General features: G+C 43.5%; 1 protein-coding gene across 1 annotated transcript in view; it reads right to left on the bottom strand.

Moving 5' to 3' along the window:
- The window catches only part of DNAJA2 (DnaJ heat shock protein family (Hsp40) member A2), an 85,252-nt gene that overhangs the window by 40,747 nt on the left and 23,837 nt on the right, over nt 1-20,668 (bottom strand). Inside the window, exon 3 of the mRNA XM_030204384.1 lies at nt 13,788-14,011. Within this exon, the coding sequence (XP_030060244.1) occupies nt 13,788-14,011 (224 nt within the window). The remainder of the gene's footprint in view (nt 1-13,787; nt 14,012-20,668) is intronic.

Raw genomic sequence — 20,668 nt, 5'->3', positions numbered from 1 at the left:
TCGATGTCCAAGGACTGGACCGAGTCCCAAAAAGCTTTTCTCGTTGGGCTTCTCGAGACGCTTGGGTACGTTTCTTTATACGAAGACAGACTGTAAGCGGCTGGGCTATGGGCAGGCACAAGGCACTGGATACACCAGGCGTGGGTATCGGCACCTGAGATGGTCCGGTTGCACAAAGTACAACATTTGAAGCCGCTGGGTGTCTTCGATGACATGGAAGGAAAAATGGCTTTGGCGAAATCAAAAGATGCGATTCTGCCTGATAAAAGAAAAAGGGCACAAAAATAAGGGAATAACCCGACCGCGCCGTCGACGAACAAAGGAAATTTGAAAGGGGACAAAAGTAAAAGTACATTACAGGAAAAAAAATTTTTTTTTTAATGACAAAAATAAAATAACGAAAAATCAGAAGAAAAAAATCGAAAACTCAAAGACTCTTTCCTGGGCCTCAGAGGAGCGCAGAAAAAAAAAAAAAAAAAAAAAAAAACTACCGCACCTCAACGCGGAGAAAAGAAAACTGAGGCGCACTGCACACGCCTGGCAAAACTTTGTTTATATTTTGCTTGCAAAATGCCGATTCCTGGGCCGACGCGGACGTCGACCCACATGAGAACAAGCAGCCTATTTGTTCTCAGAGAACAACAGCTTAATGAACCCTTCTCGGTCTGGTTTTAGGAAAGGTTTCAGCACAGAGTAAGTTTTGGTGGCCTTGCCAGAGGAATTAACATTAGTCAGGGATTGTTCAATCAGTAGGACTTGATCTGGAGGATCACACTCTTGTTAAGCTTGACCAACTGGGGATAAAAGGATGGTATTAGACTGAGTTTTTTCATTTCTAAATGATAACATCCAAAGAATCAAAATGGGGTATACAACCTCTAACTCACAAAACACTCTCTGGTAACATTTTTCTAAGACTATTGGGAGTAGTTTAGGCCGCATACATTTTTTTCAATTTATATCTCCAAAACTAAACCAGTTATACTGCCTCATTTAAGTCATGTTTTGGTATGATTTTTAAGATGATTAGTCAACTATAAAAAAAAAATTCACGTGTGGCTGCAAAGTAAAAAAAAAAAAACCCAAAAAACAAAACAAAACACCTATATACAGTCCTGCTAATGCTTCTATATGCACTTAAAATCATAGCCTGGAAGACATAATAGATTCTGCTTACAATGGAGGATCAAATCAATGTGATCACATAGAAATAATTTAAGTCTCCTTAGATTAAACTACGTTTGTCGGTTAAATCCAAAGCAGGTAATGCAGACAATGGTCTTGTCTCATGTTGGACTACTACAATATAGTTTAATTTGCCTGCCTGAAAAGGCTGTAGCCCTATTGAAGACTGCAGCTAAACATATTGCAGGTTAAGTTAAGGATTTTGTTGAAGATGTCTCTTTTAAAAAAAAAAAAAAAAAGAGTCCTTAATAAGTCTCTTGGTAAATATATATAAATTACTAAACAAGTCTGCTAAATGATCCCTTCAGTTGTTTAAATATGTTCTGTAAATACAGAGTTGTGTTCCAATGGTTTGAATATCCTAACCCTAACAAGATCAGGGTTAAATTAACTGGCCTTCCTCAAAAAGTTGGAAGTTGGCATTTTAGATAACTTAAAAGGGATACGTCTTATCTACATCAAATCCCATTACAATTAAATTTGTTAACTATGCATAATATACTTGCAATTTGTAAGGTTTTATTAGGAAACTATATTGTATCTGAAGTAATGCACTTCTTTATTTGGCTTTTATTATTTGTAATCTTGGTTGTTATGTCTATATAAACCACTTTGTACTGGGTAAATGGCCAAGCAGTATAAAATGCCATAGAAACCAAACATCTAACCTCGTGTCATCGAACAAGCTATTCAAAGAAGTAATCAAGACAAAGATAATAAAATATGAATGTACAATGAAAATAGTAGTTGAAAAATAGTTATACACAGCAGCAGCAAAGCTAGCCAAAAGATACAACAAAGACACGCAGCAATCAGCCACTATATAGCAGCCCCTCTTAATTAATCAGGAATCAGCTTTCTAACCTTCTTCAAAACACTAGATAATCAAATTAAACATCAAAACAGAGTTGAACTAGCTGCCTTTAGACTCCTGCAGAAAGATGGTACAATAATCAAGTACAGTAAAAGACTACAAGGTGGATGCAGAAAACTTTCTGAACAGTTACTGTGGCTCTAATGTTTTACCAGGTTTTTCTTTTTTTTAAACTAACCAAGCAATGCAGAAAGGGTTTTACTATAGGTGTTAACTCATGAGGAAAACCCTGACCACACAACCACATTAAAATGAATGTTAATGTAGTGATAACCCATTCTGCATCCATGCAAGAAAAATAACAGTTTTGGGTGTGTGGCTAACAGGAAACTTTTTGCCAGGTCTGAGGCAGCATAGAAGGGTTGGCTAAGAGAACTAGGTGTCTAACGGCACACTCTTCTCCCCCTGCCCCCCTCAACCTGCCCACCTATCCCAAAGTAGTTTAATGCCCCCCCCCCCTTCCTCAACTTCATAAAACCTTTCCCTGCTAGTCTAGTGGCTCCCCTCCCATCTAAAAACAATTAAATCCCTGGTATAGAGTGGCACCCTCCCACCCACACCCAACTCTTTCCCCAGGCCTACCCAAGCTCACCTGCCATACTTTTAAAGACTACCATGGAAAGGATTTTGGAGCAAGACGAGAGCTCAGGCCGATGCAGATTGCCAGCAAGTTATAAAATATGTCACCCTTTCTGTCAGTGAGTTGCAGATTACTTGCTGCGATTTTAATGCAGCAGAAAATTGCATGCTCATTGCTTATAGCATGTTGCAGTGGTTTTGGAGCAGCTCTACCACAAGGCTTTCTGAATTAGCTCCCACATGTTTACACCAAAATTCAATGTTACCAGGGATACTATTCTAGAACTGAGGGACTAGTGCAATTATCACGATACTGAATTCACATAGCTTCTACAGAAGTATCAGTCCAGCAACTAAGCTCTGAAGCCTGTGTGTAAGCCCTCTTTGAAGGCCCACAGACTACTGCAAAAATCCAGCAGTGTAGTAACAAGAAACTATACTGCAGTTTTCAAAGCCACCTCATCTAGAAAAAATAAAACTTCTGAACTGCATATAAATTACCATGGACACTGCATACAATTTAATTCACCCGTGCCTCAAAATTCAGACAAGCATCCAAAAGAACTCCTAAACTGCACACATCTTCAACTGGATTAAACAGGCATGTCCTCCACCCAAGGAAAAATTGTAGGTGAGCTTTCATACTCTATTAGATTTAATATGCTGAACAAAAGCTAGTCTAAAGTTTTCAACAATGTCTTTTTTTTTTTAAAGAAAGTTTCCTCACTCTACCAGTGGAACAGCAAATGTATATTATCTGCATAAAGATAAACAGAATACCAGGGTCCTAATGATATTCCCCATAGGATACATAGATATTAAACAAAGGAGAGAATGCTGACCCCTGGGACCACCACATACAAATTCTCTAGTTTGAGAAACCCAAGTCTTCAAAAAAGTGCAACTAAATAGATAAAAAAAACCTATCCAAATCTACATAGCACCCATTATCTTTACATCCATGCAGTAAAATCAGATCAAATGCACTTGTAAGATCCCTTCCCCCATCCAAACTGGATAACATTTATCAGTCACGGAAGACAGGGATGGTCTACATGCCGGAGTGGCCTAGTGGTTAGGGTGGTGGACTTTGGTCCTGGGGAACTGAGTTCGATTCCCACTTCAGCCACAGGCAGCTCCTTGTGACTCTGGGCAAGTCACTTAACTCTCCATTGCCCCATGTAAGCCACATTGAGCCTGCCATGAGTGGGAAAAGCGCGGGGTACAAATGTAACAAAAATAAAAAATAAAAATATATCCAAAGGACATATGGCATGTATAAGGACAGTTTCCCCAGCCACAGCCCTCTGTATCTTTAACAATGATGTAATAGCTAGCATTTCCTCATCACACATGGGAGTCTATTCATAAAGATTCCACTGTATATTTTGCTTTCTAGGACTTACTCCTCCTTACCATATACTGTCACCCACTCTACCAATTTGATCTGACCTGTCATTTCAATATAATTTATAGCCTGATATAACGTTTTTGCATTAATTATCCTCATTCCATCAAGTCTCCAGGACACTTAAGTCTACATCTTAAGGACCCTTTTTCTAATGTTTATTGCACAAGTGCTAAGAAGCTACTTAGTGCATGCACACTATGCTTTAATAAAAGGGCCCTTTAATGTCATATTTTTTTTAGACTTCTGGCATTCATATCTATATTTGTGTTTACAACTGCTGGCAGTTGGTAGGAACAATTGAAATCGTTTATATTTTTCTTTTATTTAAATGCACGTGTCTACTTCAGCCTTTACTAAAATCTCTATTTGGATATTGTAATTTTCCCATTTTACAGTATCCTTCGAAGATTTCTCAACCAGGTGCTTCACTGTGAGTGCTCTCCCATGATCTAGTTCACAAGGTATTACCATTCTGGTACTCTTGCTTCTCTCACTTCCCTTCTCACCCCATTATACTCCCCTTGTGGTCTTCATTCAACTTCTATGAACTGTCTATCCCACCAGTCACTCCACGTTTTTCTTTCAAGCTTCTTTTCTCTGGAATTCACTCCCTCCATCTATCTGCACTGAACTTTCTTACGGAAAAATGAGATAATTGCCCGATAATTTTCTTTCCTTAAGTCCTAAAAGATCAGTTCAGACAAATGGTTTGTGACCATCCACCAGCAGATAGAGATAGAGAACTCTAATGAGTGTGCCTCATAAGCTCCTGTGCTTAGCAACCAATCCAGTATTCAATAACAAAGCAGTAAAGAGTGACTTCCAGAGAAAAACTCCAGCCTCTAGATAGAAAAAACTATGAAATAAAGGGCAAAACTCGCACTAATGGACCCAGAACAATACCAACACCCGAAATTACATAGAAACAGGAAAAACTGAAACCATCACAGAAGGGCAGGCTCTGGACTGATCCTTTGGGACTAAAGAAAAGAAAATCATCAGGTAATTAACTAATTTTTCCTTCCATTATGTCCAAAGGATCAGTCCAGACAAATGGGATGTACAAAAGCAATCCTTAAGAGGGGAGGGGCTATGATAACCCTGCGAGAACCATGAGTCTGAAGGAAGCATCTGCTAGAGTAGACACATCCAAATGGCAATACTTAAAGGAATGAGAAGACCACCATTGCTGACCCACAGATATCTGCCAACGAAAATGCCCTAGACTCTGCCAAAAGTCGCCAAAGACCTGATAGAATGAGCCTTGACATGCATGGGCGCAAATGTAAGCCATCGAGCCATTGTCGCTTTGGAAACCGGCAAACCTTTCCTGAGTTCTGCAAAGAGGACAAATAGATGATCATGTCGCCTGAATTCACTAGTACGATAGGATAGCACATAAGATGTGCTTCACATCCAACAGTCGCAGGGAAGCGTATTCTGCAGAGCAGACCTGACTGACAAGAAAAAGAGATACAATCTTTGGTAAAAAGGATGGAACTGTCCTTATGGACACTCCCGAGTCAGAAAAGTGGAGAAAGGGATCCCTGCAAGAGAGAGCTTGAAGCTCTGAAACTCTCCGTGCCAACGAAATGGCAACTAGAAATACCGCCTTTAAAGTAAAACAGCCAGTTTTGTGACCTCCAAAGCATCAAAGTCCCACAATCTTCCCACAGCACAAGCACTCTCAAAAAGAACCGCAGTGACTGCTTTTTTTTTTCTTTTAGGCAGGAGAAAAACAGAAGAGAAGACTGAGGTAAAGAGGCAGAAAGTGGCAACGGGGGAGCAGGGAGGGACCTTGACCACTAGGTTTACATTAGAGGCTCAGGATATTCTCAACCCCAAACTCAACTGAACCTGAAAGGACAGGAGGCCACACAAGTCACAACAGCGCAGAGAAGCTGCTATCCCACCTGCTGGAGACAGAGAATACTGGCTTGGCTGCTAAGCACAGGAGCTTATGAGGCACAACTCAGAGTTCTCCATCCCCACCTGCTGGCAAATGGTCACAACCAATTTGTCTGGACCGATCCTTGGGACTTAATGGAACTGAAATTTAGAGCTGCCCTAAAAACTCATCTATTTTTCCTCATGTTCCCCACGATCGGGAATGTTCTTGGCTCAGCGACGCTTCTTCTCCTATCTTCTGTTACTTTTTGAATCTGTAGTTCTTTTCACTTTCTTTCAGCTGTTTTTTAAAAAATATGTTAACTGCTTTGTTTGCCTGACAGAAAAGTGGTGTATCAAGCATTTTTAAACATTAAGCATTAGTTCAGCGCTTACCAAAGTTTTCATGCTACTGCCAGCCCTAGCTTTCTTCTTATGCCTCTTATCTAGACTACCGGTATTTGTGACTTCGGCTGATGATCCTATTGTAGTGCCTACCTTCCATCAAGCCCACTCAGCCCAATAGCATTCCTTCAGCCTGCACAGATCAACAGAGCTGCTTTTTTTTTTTTTTTTTGCATAGTCACAGTTCAAATAAGGAGTCTGTGGGTCCTGATACCAAATGGGGTTATAGTTTTAGAACCTCTAAATCTAGATTAAAAGTTGCTCTCTCTCCTTTGTAAAATATCAGCAGCAGCATGTCCCACAGCCCATCTTTTCAGAATAGCCCCCCCTTCCACAAAACATTTCCCAATTCTTAATAAATATAAAGCCCTCTTGCTTGCTGAATCACCTCACCCACACACAAACTTGAGTCTCAGCCTGCTTCTAGGGTCCTTCACATAGAAAGGGAAAAGGGAATGAGACTTGATATACCACTTTTCTGCGGTTTTTGCAACTACATTCAAAGTGGTTTACATAGTATATACAGATACTTATTTGTACCTGGAGCAATGGAGAGTTAAGTGACTTGCCCAGAGTAACGTCAGATTTTCAAGAATGCTACTCTGGAATCATGTTGTATCATCTCTGAAAAGGACTTTTTTTTTTTTTTTTTTTTATTAAGAGTTTTTTTTTAATTAAGAAAACATTTTTCAGATCCAAAACAATTAGCACAAGAAGCCTCTAAATATGTTTCTCAAATACCCTACAGATCTTTAAGAATTTCCTTGAAAAGTGTTTTGTTTTTTTAGACAATAGTCATGATCTACATCTATTTAACAAAATTTTACTGAAAGAAACCACAACTGGTTTTCAGCGAAGTGCTTGCATACTGCCAGTGACTCTAGCAGAAGCTGAAATAAGTTTCATCAAGGACAGCATTCAACAAAAATTGCACATTTTCTACTTTGGGATAAGAACAGTTAAACCACCATGTTTTGTCTATAAATTTGCAAAAAGAGACTGATAATTCATGATTTTTCAATGAAAAAAGACAGCAATGGGAAAATTAGGTTCTTACCATGATAATTTTCTTTCCTTTAGTCACAGCAGATGAAGCCATTACGTATGGGTTGTGTCCATAAACCAGCAGGGGGAGATAGAGAGCACTCAATTTTTCACAGTGCCTCATGGCCAGCTAGCTCCACTGCCTCTTCAGTATTTGAAGCTTCCAAAGCAGTATGGCAAACCGCAATGGGAATAACATGAACTTTCCTCACAGCGAACGATTGCCCCTTAACAAGGGCATAAACTCCAAAAAAGGAGGGAATGAACTCATCCTCCTGGAGGGAATAAACTCGTCCTCCACTTTGTATAAACGGAGGGAATACTTGCATCCTCCTGGAGGGAATGAACTCATCCTCCTATAACTGTAACAAGAATCCTGAAGACTGTTTTCCGACTCCCCAAGGAAGGAATATAACTTCAGGAAACAAGAACAGCACCTAAAATCAGAATCACTGCAATACAGACAATCATACAGGGAGGGCTCTTGGCTTCATCTGCTATGACTAAAGGAAAGACAATTATCATGGTAAGAACCTAATTTTCCCTTCCTTGTCATCAAGCAGATGAAGCCATTACGTATGGGATGTAACAAAGCAATCCCTAAATAGGGTGGGAACAAGCCACACCACGCGCTAGCACCTGTGCTCCAAAACGCGCATCTCTCCTGGCAGCCACATCCAGCCTGTAATGTCGGGCGAAAGAGACCTTAAAAGCCCATGTTGCAGCACTGCAAATCTCCTGAAGAGATAGTGCTCCAGTTTCTGCCCAGGAAGAGGAAATCGCTCTTGTGGAATGTGCCTTAAAGGCTTCAGGCGGAGCCCGGCCAGACAGCAGATATGCTGAAAAGATAGCTTCTTTGAGCCAATGGGCAATAGTGGCTTTAGACGCTGAAGACCCTCTGCGAGGACCTGCAAACAGCACAAAAAGATGATCAGAGGTCCTGAAAGAATTTGTAATTCGCAGATACTGCAACAGAGTCCTGCGCACATCCAAAAGGTGCAACTGCCCAAATGAACCTGGAAACTCCTCCGCAACAAAGGAGGGAAGAAAAACAGGCTGGTTTAGGTGAAACGCTGAAACCACCTTAGGCATGAAGGAAGGCACGGTTTGAACCGTGACCCCTGACTCTGAGAATTGCAGAAAAGGGTCTCAACAGGACAGCGCCTGGAGCTCTGACACCCATCTCGCCGAGGTAATGGCCACTAAAAAGACGGCCTTCAGTGTCAAATCTTTCTCTGAAGCATGCCGAAGCGGTTCAAAGGGAGCCCCCTGAAGGGCCTTCAATACTAACCCCAGGTTCCAAGCTGGACAAGGTGCCCGCACGGGAGGACGGAGCCGAAGCACCCCTCTAAGAAACCGTGCCACATCTGGATGAGCAGCTAAGGACACGCCTTCAACCTTGCCACGCAGGGAGGCCAATGCTGCCACTTGCACCCGCAGGGAACTATAGGCCAAGCCTTTGTGTACACCATCCTGCAAAAAGTCCAGAATCGGCGAGACAGGAGTCCACAATGGAGAAAGTGCTCTTGAAACACACCAGACTTCAAACTGGCGCCAAATCCTGGCATAAGCCACGGAAGTGGAGCGCTTACGGGCCTGCAGGAGAGTGGAAATTACCTTATTTGAGTAGCCTTTATCTCTCAATTGCGCCCTCTCAATCGCCATGCCATAAGACCAAAGCGGCAGGCGTCCTCCATGGCCACCGGACCCTGTGACAACAGGTGCAGAACCAGAGGTAACGGAAAGGGAGCCTCCAACAGCATCTGTCGGAGGTCCGCATACCAAGGCCTCCTGGGCCAATCCGGGGCGATGAGCACCACTTCTCCTGGATGCAGCCGAATCCGCAGGAGCACTCGCCCTATCAAGGGCCATGGAGGGCAAGCCCAGGGATCAGGGTTGAGCCAAGGCATCCAACCCGACAGATAGTCGGCTTGCACGTTGCTCTGAACTGCAATGTGAGCTGCTGACAGGGACTGTAGATGTAGCTCGGCCCAGTGGCAAATTTGTTCGGCCTGCGCGGCTAGAGCTCTGCACTGAGTGCCGCCTTGTCGATTTATGTAGGCCACTGCTGTCGTGTTGTCCGACATCACTCGGACAGCCAATCCTTCCAGGGTCACTTGAAAGGCCAGAAGAGCCAGAAACACCGCTTTCAACTCCAGGCGGTTGATAGACCACTCCGACTCGTCGGGCGTCCACAGACCCTGGGCATGCTTCCCCTGGCAATGTGCGCCCCAGCCCTTCAGGCTGGCATCTGTCACCACTAGGCACCAATCGGGGAGTGCCAGCGGCATTCCCCGCCGCAACATGCTGTCCGAGAGCCACCACTCCATACTGAGGCGGGCTGCAGGGAGCCAAGAAAGTCTGCACTGATAATCCTGAGATACTGGAGACCATCGTTGAAGTAGAGAATACTGCAGAGGTCTCAGGTGCGCTCTCGCCCATGGCACCACTTCCAAGTTGGCCGTCATCGATCTCAACAACTGGACAATGTCCCAAGCTCGCGGGCGGGGCATCCTCAGGAGCAGACGGACCTGATTCTGAAGCTTGCACCGCCTTTGCTCGGGAAGAAACACATAGCCCGAGGCTGTGTCGAACCTGGCCCCCAAATATTCTAGAGATTGCGAGGGGGTCAGGTAACTTTTGGCCATATTGACGACCCAGATTGAAGAACTGAAACCACTCTGGCTGTAGCTAGATGACTCTCTTTTTTATGAGTCTGCTCTGATGAGCCAGTCGTCTAGGTACGGGTGAACCCGGATACCCTCTCACCTGAGAAAGGCAGCTACTACCACCATTACCTTGTAGAAGGTTCGGGGAGCTGTGGCGGGGCCAAAAGGCAAGGCCCGAAACTGGAAATGTTTTCCCAACACCACAAACCGCAGAAACTTCTGGTGCAAGTAAGCTTCTTTCAGGTCCAGAGACGTGAGAAACTCTCCTGGCTGTACCGCCGCAATGACGGAGCACAGGGTTTCATGTGAAAATGCCGCACTCTTAAGGAATTGTTTAGCTCTTTTAAGTCCAGGATCGGGCGAAAAGACCCGCCTTTTCGTGGCACCACAAAGTAAATGGAGTAGCGGCCTAGACCTTGTTCGGCGGGAGGCACCGGGGTCACAGCCCCTATCTGGCACAGACTTTGCAAAGTCTCCTCTACCGCCGCCCGTTTGGCAGAACCACATCGGGACTCCACAAACACGTCTCTCACCGGGGCATCGAAGTCTATTCGGTATCCGTCTCTGATCAGGTCCAAGACCCACTGATCTGCAGAGATTTTGGCCCACTCCTCGAAAAAGAGGGAAAGTCTTCCTCCGATGACAGGTAACGAGGAGGGGGCCGGTGCACCATCATTGAGAGGGTCGCCCCTGAACTCCAGGCCTTGAACCGGCAGCTGCGGAACGTTTGTCCGAGCGAAAGGAGTTTCTCTGCTGAAAGCGGGCGCGCGAAGTGAACCCAGCAGCACGCCCCGGGCGGTACCTTCTACCTTCACGGAAGCGAGGTCTGTCAGAGGAGCGGACCCCTGACCCTTAGAGGAAGGCTTCGCCCTATCTTCGGGCAAGCGCTGAGGTTTGCAATCCCCCAGGCCGTTAACAATGTTTTCCAGCTCCTCACCAAACAGGAGAAGGCCTTGAAAGGGCAACTTCACCAACCTTTGCTTAGAGGCCATGTCTGCCGCCCAATGTTGTAGCCAAAGAGAGCGGCGAGCCGCCACTGCTACAGCCATTTGTTTAGCCAAAGCTCTGACCATATCATAAAGGGCGTCAGCCAAAAAGGACAAGGCCGACTCCATCCACGGAGCCACTTCAGAAAAGGTCTCCGCTCCATCACCGGGCTGTTCCACTGCCTGCTGTAACCAAGCCAGGCAGGCTCTAGCAGCATAACAACTGCATGCAGACGCCCGAACAGTGAGACCTGCCAAATCAAAGGACCGCTTCAGAGCTGAATCAAGCCTGCGGTCTTGAATATCCTTCAGGGCAACACCTCCTTCAACAGGGAGGGTAGTTCTCTTTGTCACAGCCGTGACCAGGGCATCCACTTTAGGCATTGCAAAGCGAGCCAAATGTTCCTCACTCAGAGGGTATAATTGCCCCATAGCCCTGGCAACCTTCAAAGGTCCCTTGGGGTCAGCCCATTGAGCCGAAATAAGCTCTTGGATGGAGTCATGCAAAGGAAAGGCTCGAGCAGGCTTTCTGGTACTAGCCATCCTTGGATTAACAGAGGAGGCTGTGCCACTCCCAGGATCTTCAATCGAGAGGGCTTGTAAGGCATCTGAAATAAGCACTGGCAGCTCCTCGCGGTGGAAAATCCTCACCGCAGACAGATCAAGCTCCTGTGGCAATTCTGCACCCGACTCTGGCTCCTCAGCCCAAGAAGTTCTGCCAGACCACTCAGAATCCTCATAGCCCTACCACGGGGGGGGGGGGGGGGGGGGGGGGGGGCACACTCAGAAGGGGAATTAGCCTTTCTGCGTTTATCAGGAGGATAAGAAACAGGCAAAGCCAACTCCAAAAGGCCAGGATCCACCGGGGGGGTGGGGGGGGGGGGCAGACAGAGGGTCCGAAGATCCCTGTGGAAGAGCTCTTTTAAGCATATACGCCCTATGCAGCATTAAAACAAAATCGGGGAGAAAACCGCTCCCTGACCGCCCGGATCCTGCCCAGGGCTAGCAGCTCTATTATTAGCCTCACTCAGAGGACCCCCCCCCCCCCCCCCGGATTCAGGGCTCTCCGTCGCAACGGAGGCCGCGCCATGTGGAAATTCCAAAATGGCGTCCGCTGCCAGCTCAGAGCGCAACAGATCGCCGCTCGCCATGCTCGAGCCGGCTCTACCGTCTGTACAGCACGAATTACAGAGCCCCGCTGCTGATTTGCGCTTGCCACATTTAGAACAGTGCTTTACAGTCTCCGCAGCCATCGCCGAAAATGGCGGTAAAATTCAAAAATGGCGGTTCGCGCCAAAAACGTCCCAATCGCAGGCCCACCCCGGAGGAGTCAGAAAACACTCTTACCTCACTAGACCGAGTATCACAGCTCTGGTCCTGCAGAAGAATCTGAAGGAAAAAACCTCTTTTCCAAGATAGCTGCGCTGAAGCGCGACGCGACTTTAATTATTTATTTATTTATTTTTAAACACTGTGAGGAAAGCAGAGGCAAGAGAGGTAAATAAAAACACTCCGGAGGCTCAGATAAGTGGGAAAGGCAGGGAAAGGCGAACCAATGTGCCTGCATTCACTGAGTGGGAAAGGACAGGGAAAAGCAAGCTAATATGTCCACATCCACGGGGGAATGGGTAAGGCAGGGATAGGGCTGACCTATGTGCCTTCAAAGTGAAGCTGCTATAGCCTCTAACACCCCGGCTAACAACTGGCAAGCCAGGAGCCACCCCCAGGCAGATTTTAGATGGAGCTCGAAGAAGCTGCAGCCCCCCTGCTTGGGGAGATAGAGAATACTGAAGAGGCAGTGGAGCTAGCTGGCCATGAGGCACTGTGAAAAGTTGAGTGCTCTCTATCTCCCCCTGCTGGTTGATGGACACAACCCATACGTAATGGCTTCATCTGCTTGATGACAAGGAAAAAGCTTTTAATTCAGTTTCAATCAGGACTACCAAACTCTTGTTCTAAACTGATCATTCAGTAGTGCCGCTCTATTCAACTGAGTCAAATCCATGGTCTCTTTAAAATGATATACTAATTTGAAAAGCTTTGCTTGATAGATCTTTACCAACTGAGAATAATAAGCTTTCTTTTTAATGTTAAAAAACTAGATTATATATGCTGCTCAATTGTATTTGGGGATCATGAAACACATTCAATATCAAATGCTCTCTAGTAAAGCTACAAACATAAAACAGCTTCAAATTAAATAGAAGTGTCATCTTCAACTGGGGCACCATCCTCTATTAAATGGGAAATATTTAAATACGAAAAGGAAAAGAGATGGTTGTTTTTCTCAAAATCTGTCATTAAACCTATCAAAGTAATAATTACTATGAATAAACTACTTCAGGCTATTTTTAGAGTAAGAATGAAAAAGATGAGGAAAACCTATTTGAAATTTGGGGGAAAAAAGGTAAAAGAAAAGGGATACATTTAGGGGGGGAGAAAAACCCCCCCAAGCATTTAGATTTAGATCTTCTCGTTGAACTGGGTGTCACAGCCTTGACTAAAAGCACATTTCTAAGTACACTTTGATAAACTGCCTATGTTACATTTTATGAATTCCAGAAGTAAGCTCTCTTGGCATGAGGCAAACAACACAATGAACATTAGCATAAATCTGAATGACTGACATCAGGCTCCACATAACCCAGCTTAGGAGTGAGATTCATTACTGTTATACTGTCAAAATTAACTCAATGTGGAGACACTGCCTATCCAAAAGAAGACAGTTACCAGAATACAATACTCACTTAAGAGGGTGTATCATGTCTTCTCCTCTTCGTCTGCCATTACGATTCCTATTCTGACCACCCATGAAGTTGAACAAGCCACCACCAAAAATGTGTGAGAAAATGTCATCCATTCCTCCACTTCCACCACTGCCTTCCCGCAAGCCTTGCTCTCCATACCGGTCATATAACTCACGTTTCTCTGGGTTTGTAAGGACCTCATATGCAAAACTTATTTCTTTAAACTACAAAATTAGAAAGACATAGAACCATAGGAACAATGTTAGCAGGCTGTATTTTTCAATCTGAAAGCACTCTACATACTAATTATATATATATATATATATATATATATATATATATATATATATATATATATATATATATATATATATATATATATATATATATATATATATATATATATATATATAAAGTTGTTTATTCTCACAAATACAACTGAAAAAAAGAACATAACAGCCAACTCATTTTAAATCCAATATTTAAAACTGAAAATTATCCTTCCCCAATTTTTACTGAAAAAATCTCTTTAAAAAAAAATATCCCCACAACAACTATTAATGCATCTGTATAGCACGTCACCTATGGAAAGAATAAAAGTGCCAGCCTAGGAATTTTTTCTTATAATGACCAATTTTAGGGCTTCTTTTACAATGAGAGGAAACGAATAGGAATTGAATGGGCTTCCTCTCATTTGCCACAAAGGACATCGCTAGTGTGGCTTTGTAAAACAAGCCCTTAATATTTTAAAAATCACATTCACCTTTTCTTGCCCAGCAAGGCTACCTGAGTTGCTAGTACATACTGTGGGCAGGAAGAGGAAGAAAACTAGAGAGAATTTTCTTCTGGAAATTGGTCCCACTGAACTTTCTTTCTGAGAAGTTCTGAGAGAAGAGGACATTTCTCTGGTAAGTGAACGCTATTTTGCTTTGTGCTTTGGGAACTTAAAGATTGGGGTTCAAAAGGAGGAATTGTAGGCTAGTGATAGGCAGAATAAAAATATAAAAAGCAAATCTTATCAACTAACCTCCATAGTTTTTTCCTCTTAGTTTTGAAACTTGAACTTTGTACCACAGCATTAACAGATAGCCTCTAGCAGGCACTGCAGGATCTAGTTTGGTACCAATGACATAGGAAAATGTGGGAGAGAGGTTCTGGAAGCCAAATTTAGGCTCTTAGGTAGAAAGCTCAAATCCAGAACCTCTACGGTAGCATTTTCTGAAGTGCTACCCGATCCACGCACAGTGCCCAAGAGACAAGCAGAGCTCCGGAGTCTCAATACATGGATGAGACGATGGTGCAGGGAGGAGGGTTTTAGATTTGTTAGGAACTGGGCAAAATTCTGGGGAAGGGAGAGCCTATTCCAAAAGGATGGACTCCACCTTAACCAGGGTGGAACCAGGCTGCTGGCATCGGCATTTAAAAAGGAGATAGAGCAGCTTTTAAACTAGAAACTGGGGGAAGGCAGACAGATGCTCTAAAGTGCATGATTTGGGATAAGGTATCTTTCAAAGATATCACCAAAACAGGGAAGATAGGGTATCCCGATAGCGAGGCTGCAAAAGAGACCATAGTAGATTATGAGGCATATTTTCAAAGCACTTTGGGAGGCTAAGTTCCATAGGTTTCTATGGAACTTTGGGAGGCTAAGTGCTTTGAAAATAAGCCTCCAGGTGTCCTTAAATAAAAATCAAACAAAAGATTACAAATTAATACTGTCAAGTACTGAGCATGATGTAAACAGGAACAAACATAGTTTGAAATGTCTATATGCGAATACCAGAAACCTAAGAAATAAGATGGGAGAGTTAGAATATATTGCACTAAACGAAAAATTAGATATAATAGGCATCTGAGACCTGGTGGAAGGAGGATAACCAGTGGGACACTGTCATACCGGGGTACAAATTATATTGTAGTGATAGGGTGGATCGAATTGGTGGAGGGGTAGCATTGTATGTTAAGGAGAACCTTGAATCAAATAGACTGAAAATTCTGCAGGAAACAAAACACATCTTGGAATCACTATGGATTGAAATTCCATGTGTAAAGGGGAAAAGGATAGTGATAGGAGTGTACTACCGTCCACCTGGCCAGGATGAACAGACGGATGCAGAAATGTTACAGGAAATTAGGGAGGCTAACAAACTGGGCAACACAATAATAATGGGTGATTTCAATTACTCTGATATTGACTGGGTAAATGTAACATCAGGGCATGCTAGGGAGGTAAAATTCCTTGACGAAATCAAGGGCTGCTTTATGGAGCAGTTGGTGCAGGAGATGAAAAGAGAAGGAAAAATTCTAGACCTAGTCCTTAGTGGAGTGTATGATCTGGTACAGGAGGTAATGGTGCTGGAGCCGCTTGATAACAGTGATCATAATATGATCAAATTTTATATTAGCTTTGAAGTATACATAGGAAATCCACTCCGTTAGCGTTTAACTTTATGCTTCAACAGATTAATTGATGACAATTCAGAATAAACACATCCAAAAATACGCATATACAATCTGTCGTCAAACTTTTAACAAGTTTTTATCACCACCCTTCCCCTATACGTAAACCAGGAAAAACTCCCATCACCTAGTCTTCCCCCTACCCACCCTTCAAAAAAAAAAAAGAACCACCAAAAAACTGGGATAACAATATTTCTATTGGGAATTTAGAGCAAAGCTACAAGCCTTTGGTGACAAATATTGTAAGTACAAGGTCCCAAGTTGACAAAAAGGCCCTTCTTCTTTGGGGGGGGGGGGGGGGGGGGATCCAACCATTCTGCCTTCCATCAACAAGAGCTTGAGTAATTTATTGCGCCAATGCCAATACTCTGGCGGGGAATCACTTTTCCATGTACTCAGAATAAGATGTCTGCCCAATATACAAGCCTTGCGCACCAATAATTGAGCCCCTCTATCTGGTAGAGCAAATAATTTGTATTTATCAAGGATTATTCCAAGGGGGAGAATGAAATTCTCATCCTCAACAACACCTCCAAAAAAACTAATCAGCCCAGTCCAGAATGCCTGGATTTTCGGACACTCCCAGACAGAATGAAAAAAGGAGCCTGCCTGTCTCCCACACTTTGAGCACAGGGGGTCTGCCACCCCTCCCATCCTAAAGATTTGAGCCTTAGTCAATAGCGTTTAGCTTTAAAAAAGGAGACTATGATAAAATGAGAAGAATTGTGGGGGGGAAACAACTTAAGAGGAGCAGCTGCGAGGGTCAAAAATTTACATCGGGCGTAGATGCTGTTCAAAAACACCATCCTGGAAGCCCAGGCCAAATATATTCCACGTATTAAAAAAGGAGGACGGAAGACCAAACGACAGACAGCATGGTTAAAATGTGAGGTGAAGGAAGCTATTAGAGCTAAAAGAAAATCCTTCAGAAAATGGACGAAGGAACTGACTGAAAATAATAAGAAACAGCAAAAGGAATGTCAAGTCAAATACAAAGCACAGATAAGGAAGGCAAAGAGGGACTTTGAAAAAAAGATTGCGTTGGAGGCAAAAACACATAGTAAAAAATTTTTTTGTATATTAAAAGCAGGAAGCCAGCAAAAGAATCGGTTGGACCACTAGATGACCGAGGGGTAAAAGGGGCAATCAGGGAAGACAAAGCCATAGCGCAGAGATTAAATGAATTCTTTGCTTAGGTCTTCACCTAGGAAGATTTGGGAGAGATACCGGTGTCAGAAATGGTATTCGAAGCTGACAAGTCAGAGAAACTGAACGAAATCTCTACAAACCTGGAGAATGTAATGGGGCAGTTCTACAAATTGAAGAGTAGCAAATCCCCTGGACCAGACAGTATTCATCCCAGAGTACTGATAGAACTGAAAAATGAACTTGCGGAACTATTGTTAGTAATATGTAATTTATCCTTAAAATTGAGCGTGGTACCAGAAGATGGAGGGTGGTCAATGTAACGCCGATTTTAAAAAAAGGTTCCAGAGGAGATCCGGGAAATTATAGACCGGCGAGTCTGATGTTGGTGCCGGGCAAAAAGGTAGAGACTATTATAAAGAACAAAATTACAGAGCATATTCAAAGGCATAGATTAATGAGACAAAGTCAACATGGATTTAGTGAAGGGAAATCTTGCCTCATCAATCTATTACACTTCTCTGAAGGAGTGAACAAAAATGTAGATAAAGGTGAGCCAGTTGATATTGTGTATCTGGATTTTCAGAAGGCGTTTGACAAAGTAAACCATGAAAGACTCCAGAGGAAATTGGAGAGTGATGGGATAGGAGGTACTGTCCTATTGTGGATTAAAAACTGGTTAAAAGATAGAAAACAGAGAGTAGGGTTAAATGGTCAGTATTCTCAATGGAGAAGGGTTGTTAGTGGGGTTCTCCAGGGGTCTGTGCTGGGACCGCTGCTTTTTAACATATTTATAAATGACCTAGAGATGGGGGTAACTAGTGAGGCAATTAAATTTGCTGATGACATTCAAAGTTGTTAAATCGCGGGAGGATTGTGAAAAATTACAACAGGACCGTATGAGACTGGGAGTCTAAATAGCAGATGACATTTAATGTGAGCAAGTGCAAAGTGATGCATGTGGAAAAGAGGAACCCGAATTATAGCTACATAATGCAAGGTTCCACGTTAGTTAGGAGTCACCGACCAAGAAAGGGATCTAGGTGTCGTCGTTGAGGATACGTTGAAACCTTCTGCTCAGTGTGCTGCTGCGGCTAAGAAAGCAAATAGAATGTTAGGTATTAGGAAAGCAATGGAAAACAAAAATGAGAACGTTATAATGCCTTTGAATCGCTCCATGGTGTGACTGCACCTCAAATACTGTGTTCAATTCTGGTCGCCGCATATCAAAAAAGATATAACGGAATTAGAAAAGGTGCACAGGACGACAAAAATGATAAAGAGGATGGGACGACTTTCCTGTGAGGAAAGGCTAAAGCGGCTAGGGCTCTTCACCTTGGAGAAAAGATGGCTGAGGGGAGATATGATAGAGGTCTATAAAATAATGAGTGGAGTGGAACGGGTAGACATCAAGCGTCTGTTTACGCTTTCCAAAAACACTAGGACTAGGGGGCATGCGATGAAGCTACAAAGTAGTAAATTTAAAACGAATCGGAGAAAATATTTCTTCACTCAACATGTAATTAAACTCTGGAATTCGTTGCCAGAGAATGTAACGGCGGTTAGCTTAGCAGAGTTTTAAAAAAGGTTTGGACGGCTTTCTAAAGAAAAAGTCCATAGATCATTATTAAATTAGACTTGGGGAAAATCCACTATTTCTGGGATAAGCAGCATAAAATGTTTTGTACTTTTCTGAGATCTTGCCAGGAGGCATTTGTGACCTGGATTGGTTGGAAACAGGATGATGGGACTGATGGACCTTTGGTCTGTCCCAGTATGGCAATACTTATGTCCTTCTATTTATAGGCACCAAGGAGGAAGTCCCCTATAAAAAAAAGAAAAGAAAACTGAAGTGTGTGTGTGGGGGGGGGGGGGGGGGGGGGGAGGGAGGAACAAAAAAAAAAAAGAAAAGGAAACCTTGGAGTCAAAGAATGACAAATGCCAAGTTTATTGTAAGAATAATAAATAACACAGAACAAGTCTGCATAGAACAAGTCCCCAAAAAGACAGTGTGACTCCAAGGTTTCCTTTTTTTTCACTTTTTTTTATTGGTCCTCCCCTACTTGTTTCCCTTTCTGTTTGCAGAACAGCGGTATTCTTCCCTTCTTATACTCCTGTTGCACACATTTATTTGGTTTGTAGTGGGATAGTAGCTCCAAGATAAATCAGGTACTACATTTTTTTTTAAACCACTACTGGATACATGCAGTGCTGTATAGTGGTAATACGTACTCGGGTACAATATAGCCCTGCCACAAGAGCTTACAATTTAAAGCTTTGATTAAAGACAGAGGTGCTAGAGGACATTAGCGCTGAGCTAGTGCCTGCGTTTGTCTTCGCCCTATGATCAGAGCCAGTAAGCACGTGCAACAACGAGCTTGCCTGCTCTGAGCTAAGTAGCTCACAAATGCATGCTACAAAAGGGCATTAGGTATTCCTCCCCAACACTCAGCAGACAGCATGCCAAACCCTATGCCAGCTTGAAGCTGGTGTTGGGGTTTACAGAGCATTGGGGAGCCCTGTCCAGTTTGCATTTGATGCCTACAGCCCCCCCCCCCCCCCCCCGGAAAAGGGGCTCGGCCTCCAGCCCCTGCCCCCCCATACAGATCAGTATTCCTGTAGGCACCACCCCCACCTGCCCTGGTGGACTAGGGCCTACCCAAGCCCCCCCCCCCCCCCCCCCCCCCCGTACCTTTTGAAGCATGAGGAAGGAGTAGCACTTACAAAGTAACATAGTAGATGACGCAGATATAGACCAGCATGGTCCATCCAGTCTGCCCAACAAGATAAACTCATTAGACAGGGTATGTGATACTTCATATGTATGTCTGACTAAACACTGTCAAATACTGAGCATGATGTAAATAGGAACAACAAACTGTTTGAAATGCCAGAAGCCTAAGAAATAAGATGGGAGAGTTAGACTATATTGCACTACATGAAAAATTAGATATAATAGGCATCTCTGAGACCTGGGGGAAGGAGGATAACCAATGAGCCATTGTTATACCATGGTACAAATTAGTGATAGGGTGGATCGAATTGGAGGAGGGGTAGCATTGTATGCTAAGGAGGGCCTTGAATCAAATAGAGGTAAAGAAAATCCCTCAGAAAATCCATAGGGATTCCAAGATGTGTTTGTGTGCTGCAGAATTTTCAATCTAATAACTTCCTTCACCTCACTTTTTAACCATGCCGGCTGTCGTTTGGCCTTCCTTCCTCCTTTTTTTATGCATGGAATATATTTGGCCTGGGCTTCCAGGATGGTATTTTTG

The sequence above is a fragment of the Microcaecilia unicolor genome, chromosome 5, assembly GCF_901765095.1.
Source record: "Microcaecilia unicolor chromosome 5, aMicUni1.1, whole genome shotgun sequence".
Classification (NCBI taxonomy): Eukaryota; Metazoa; Chordata; class Amphibia; order Gymnophiona; family Siphonopidae; genus Microcaecilia; species Microcaecilia unicolor.
This window is presented reverse-complemented; position numbering and strand designations above follow the sequence as displayed.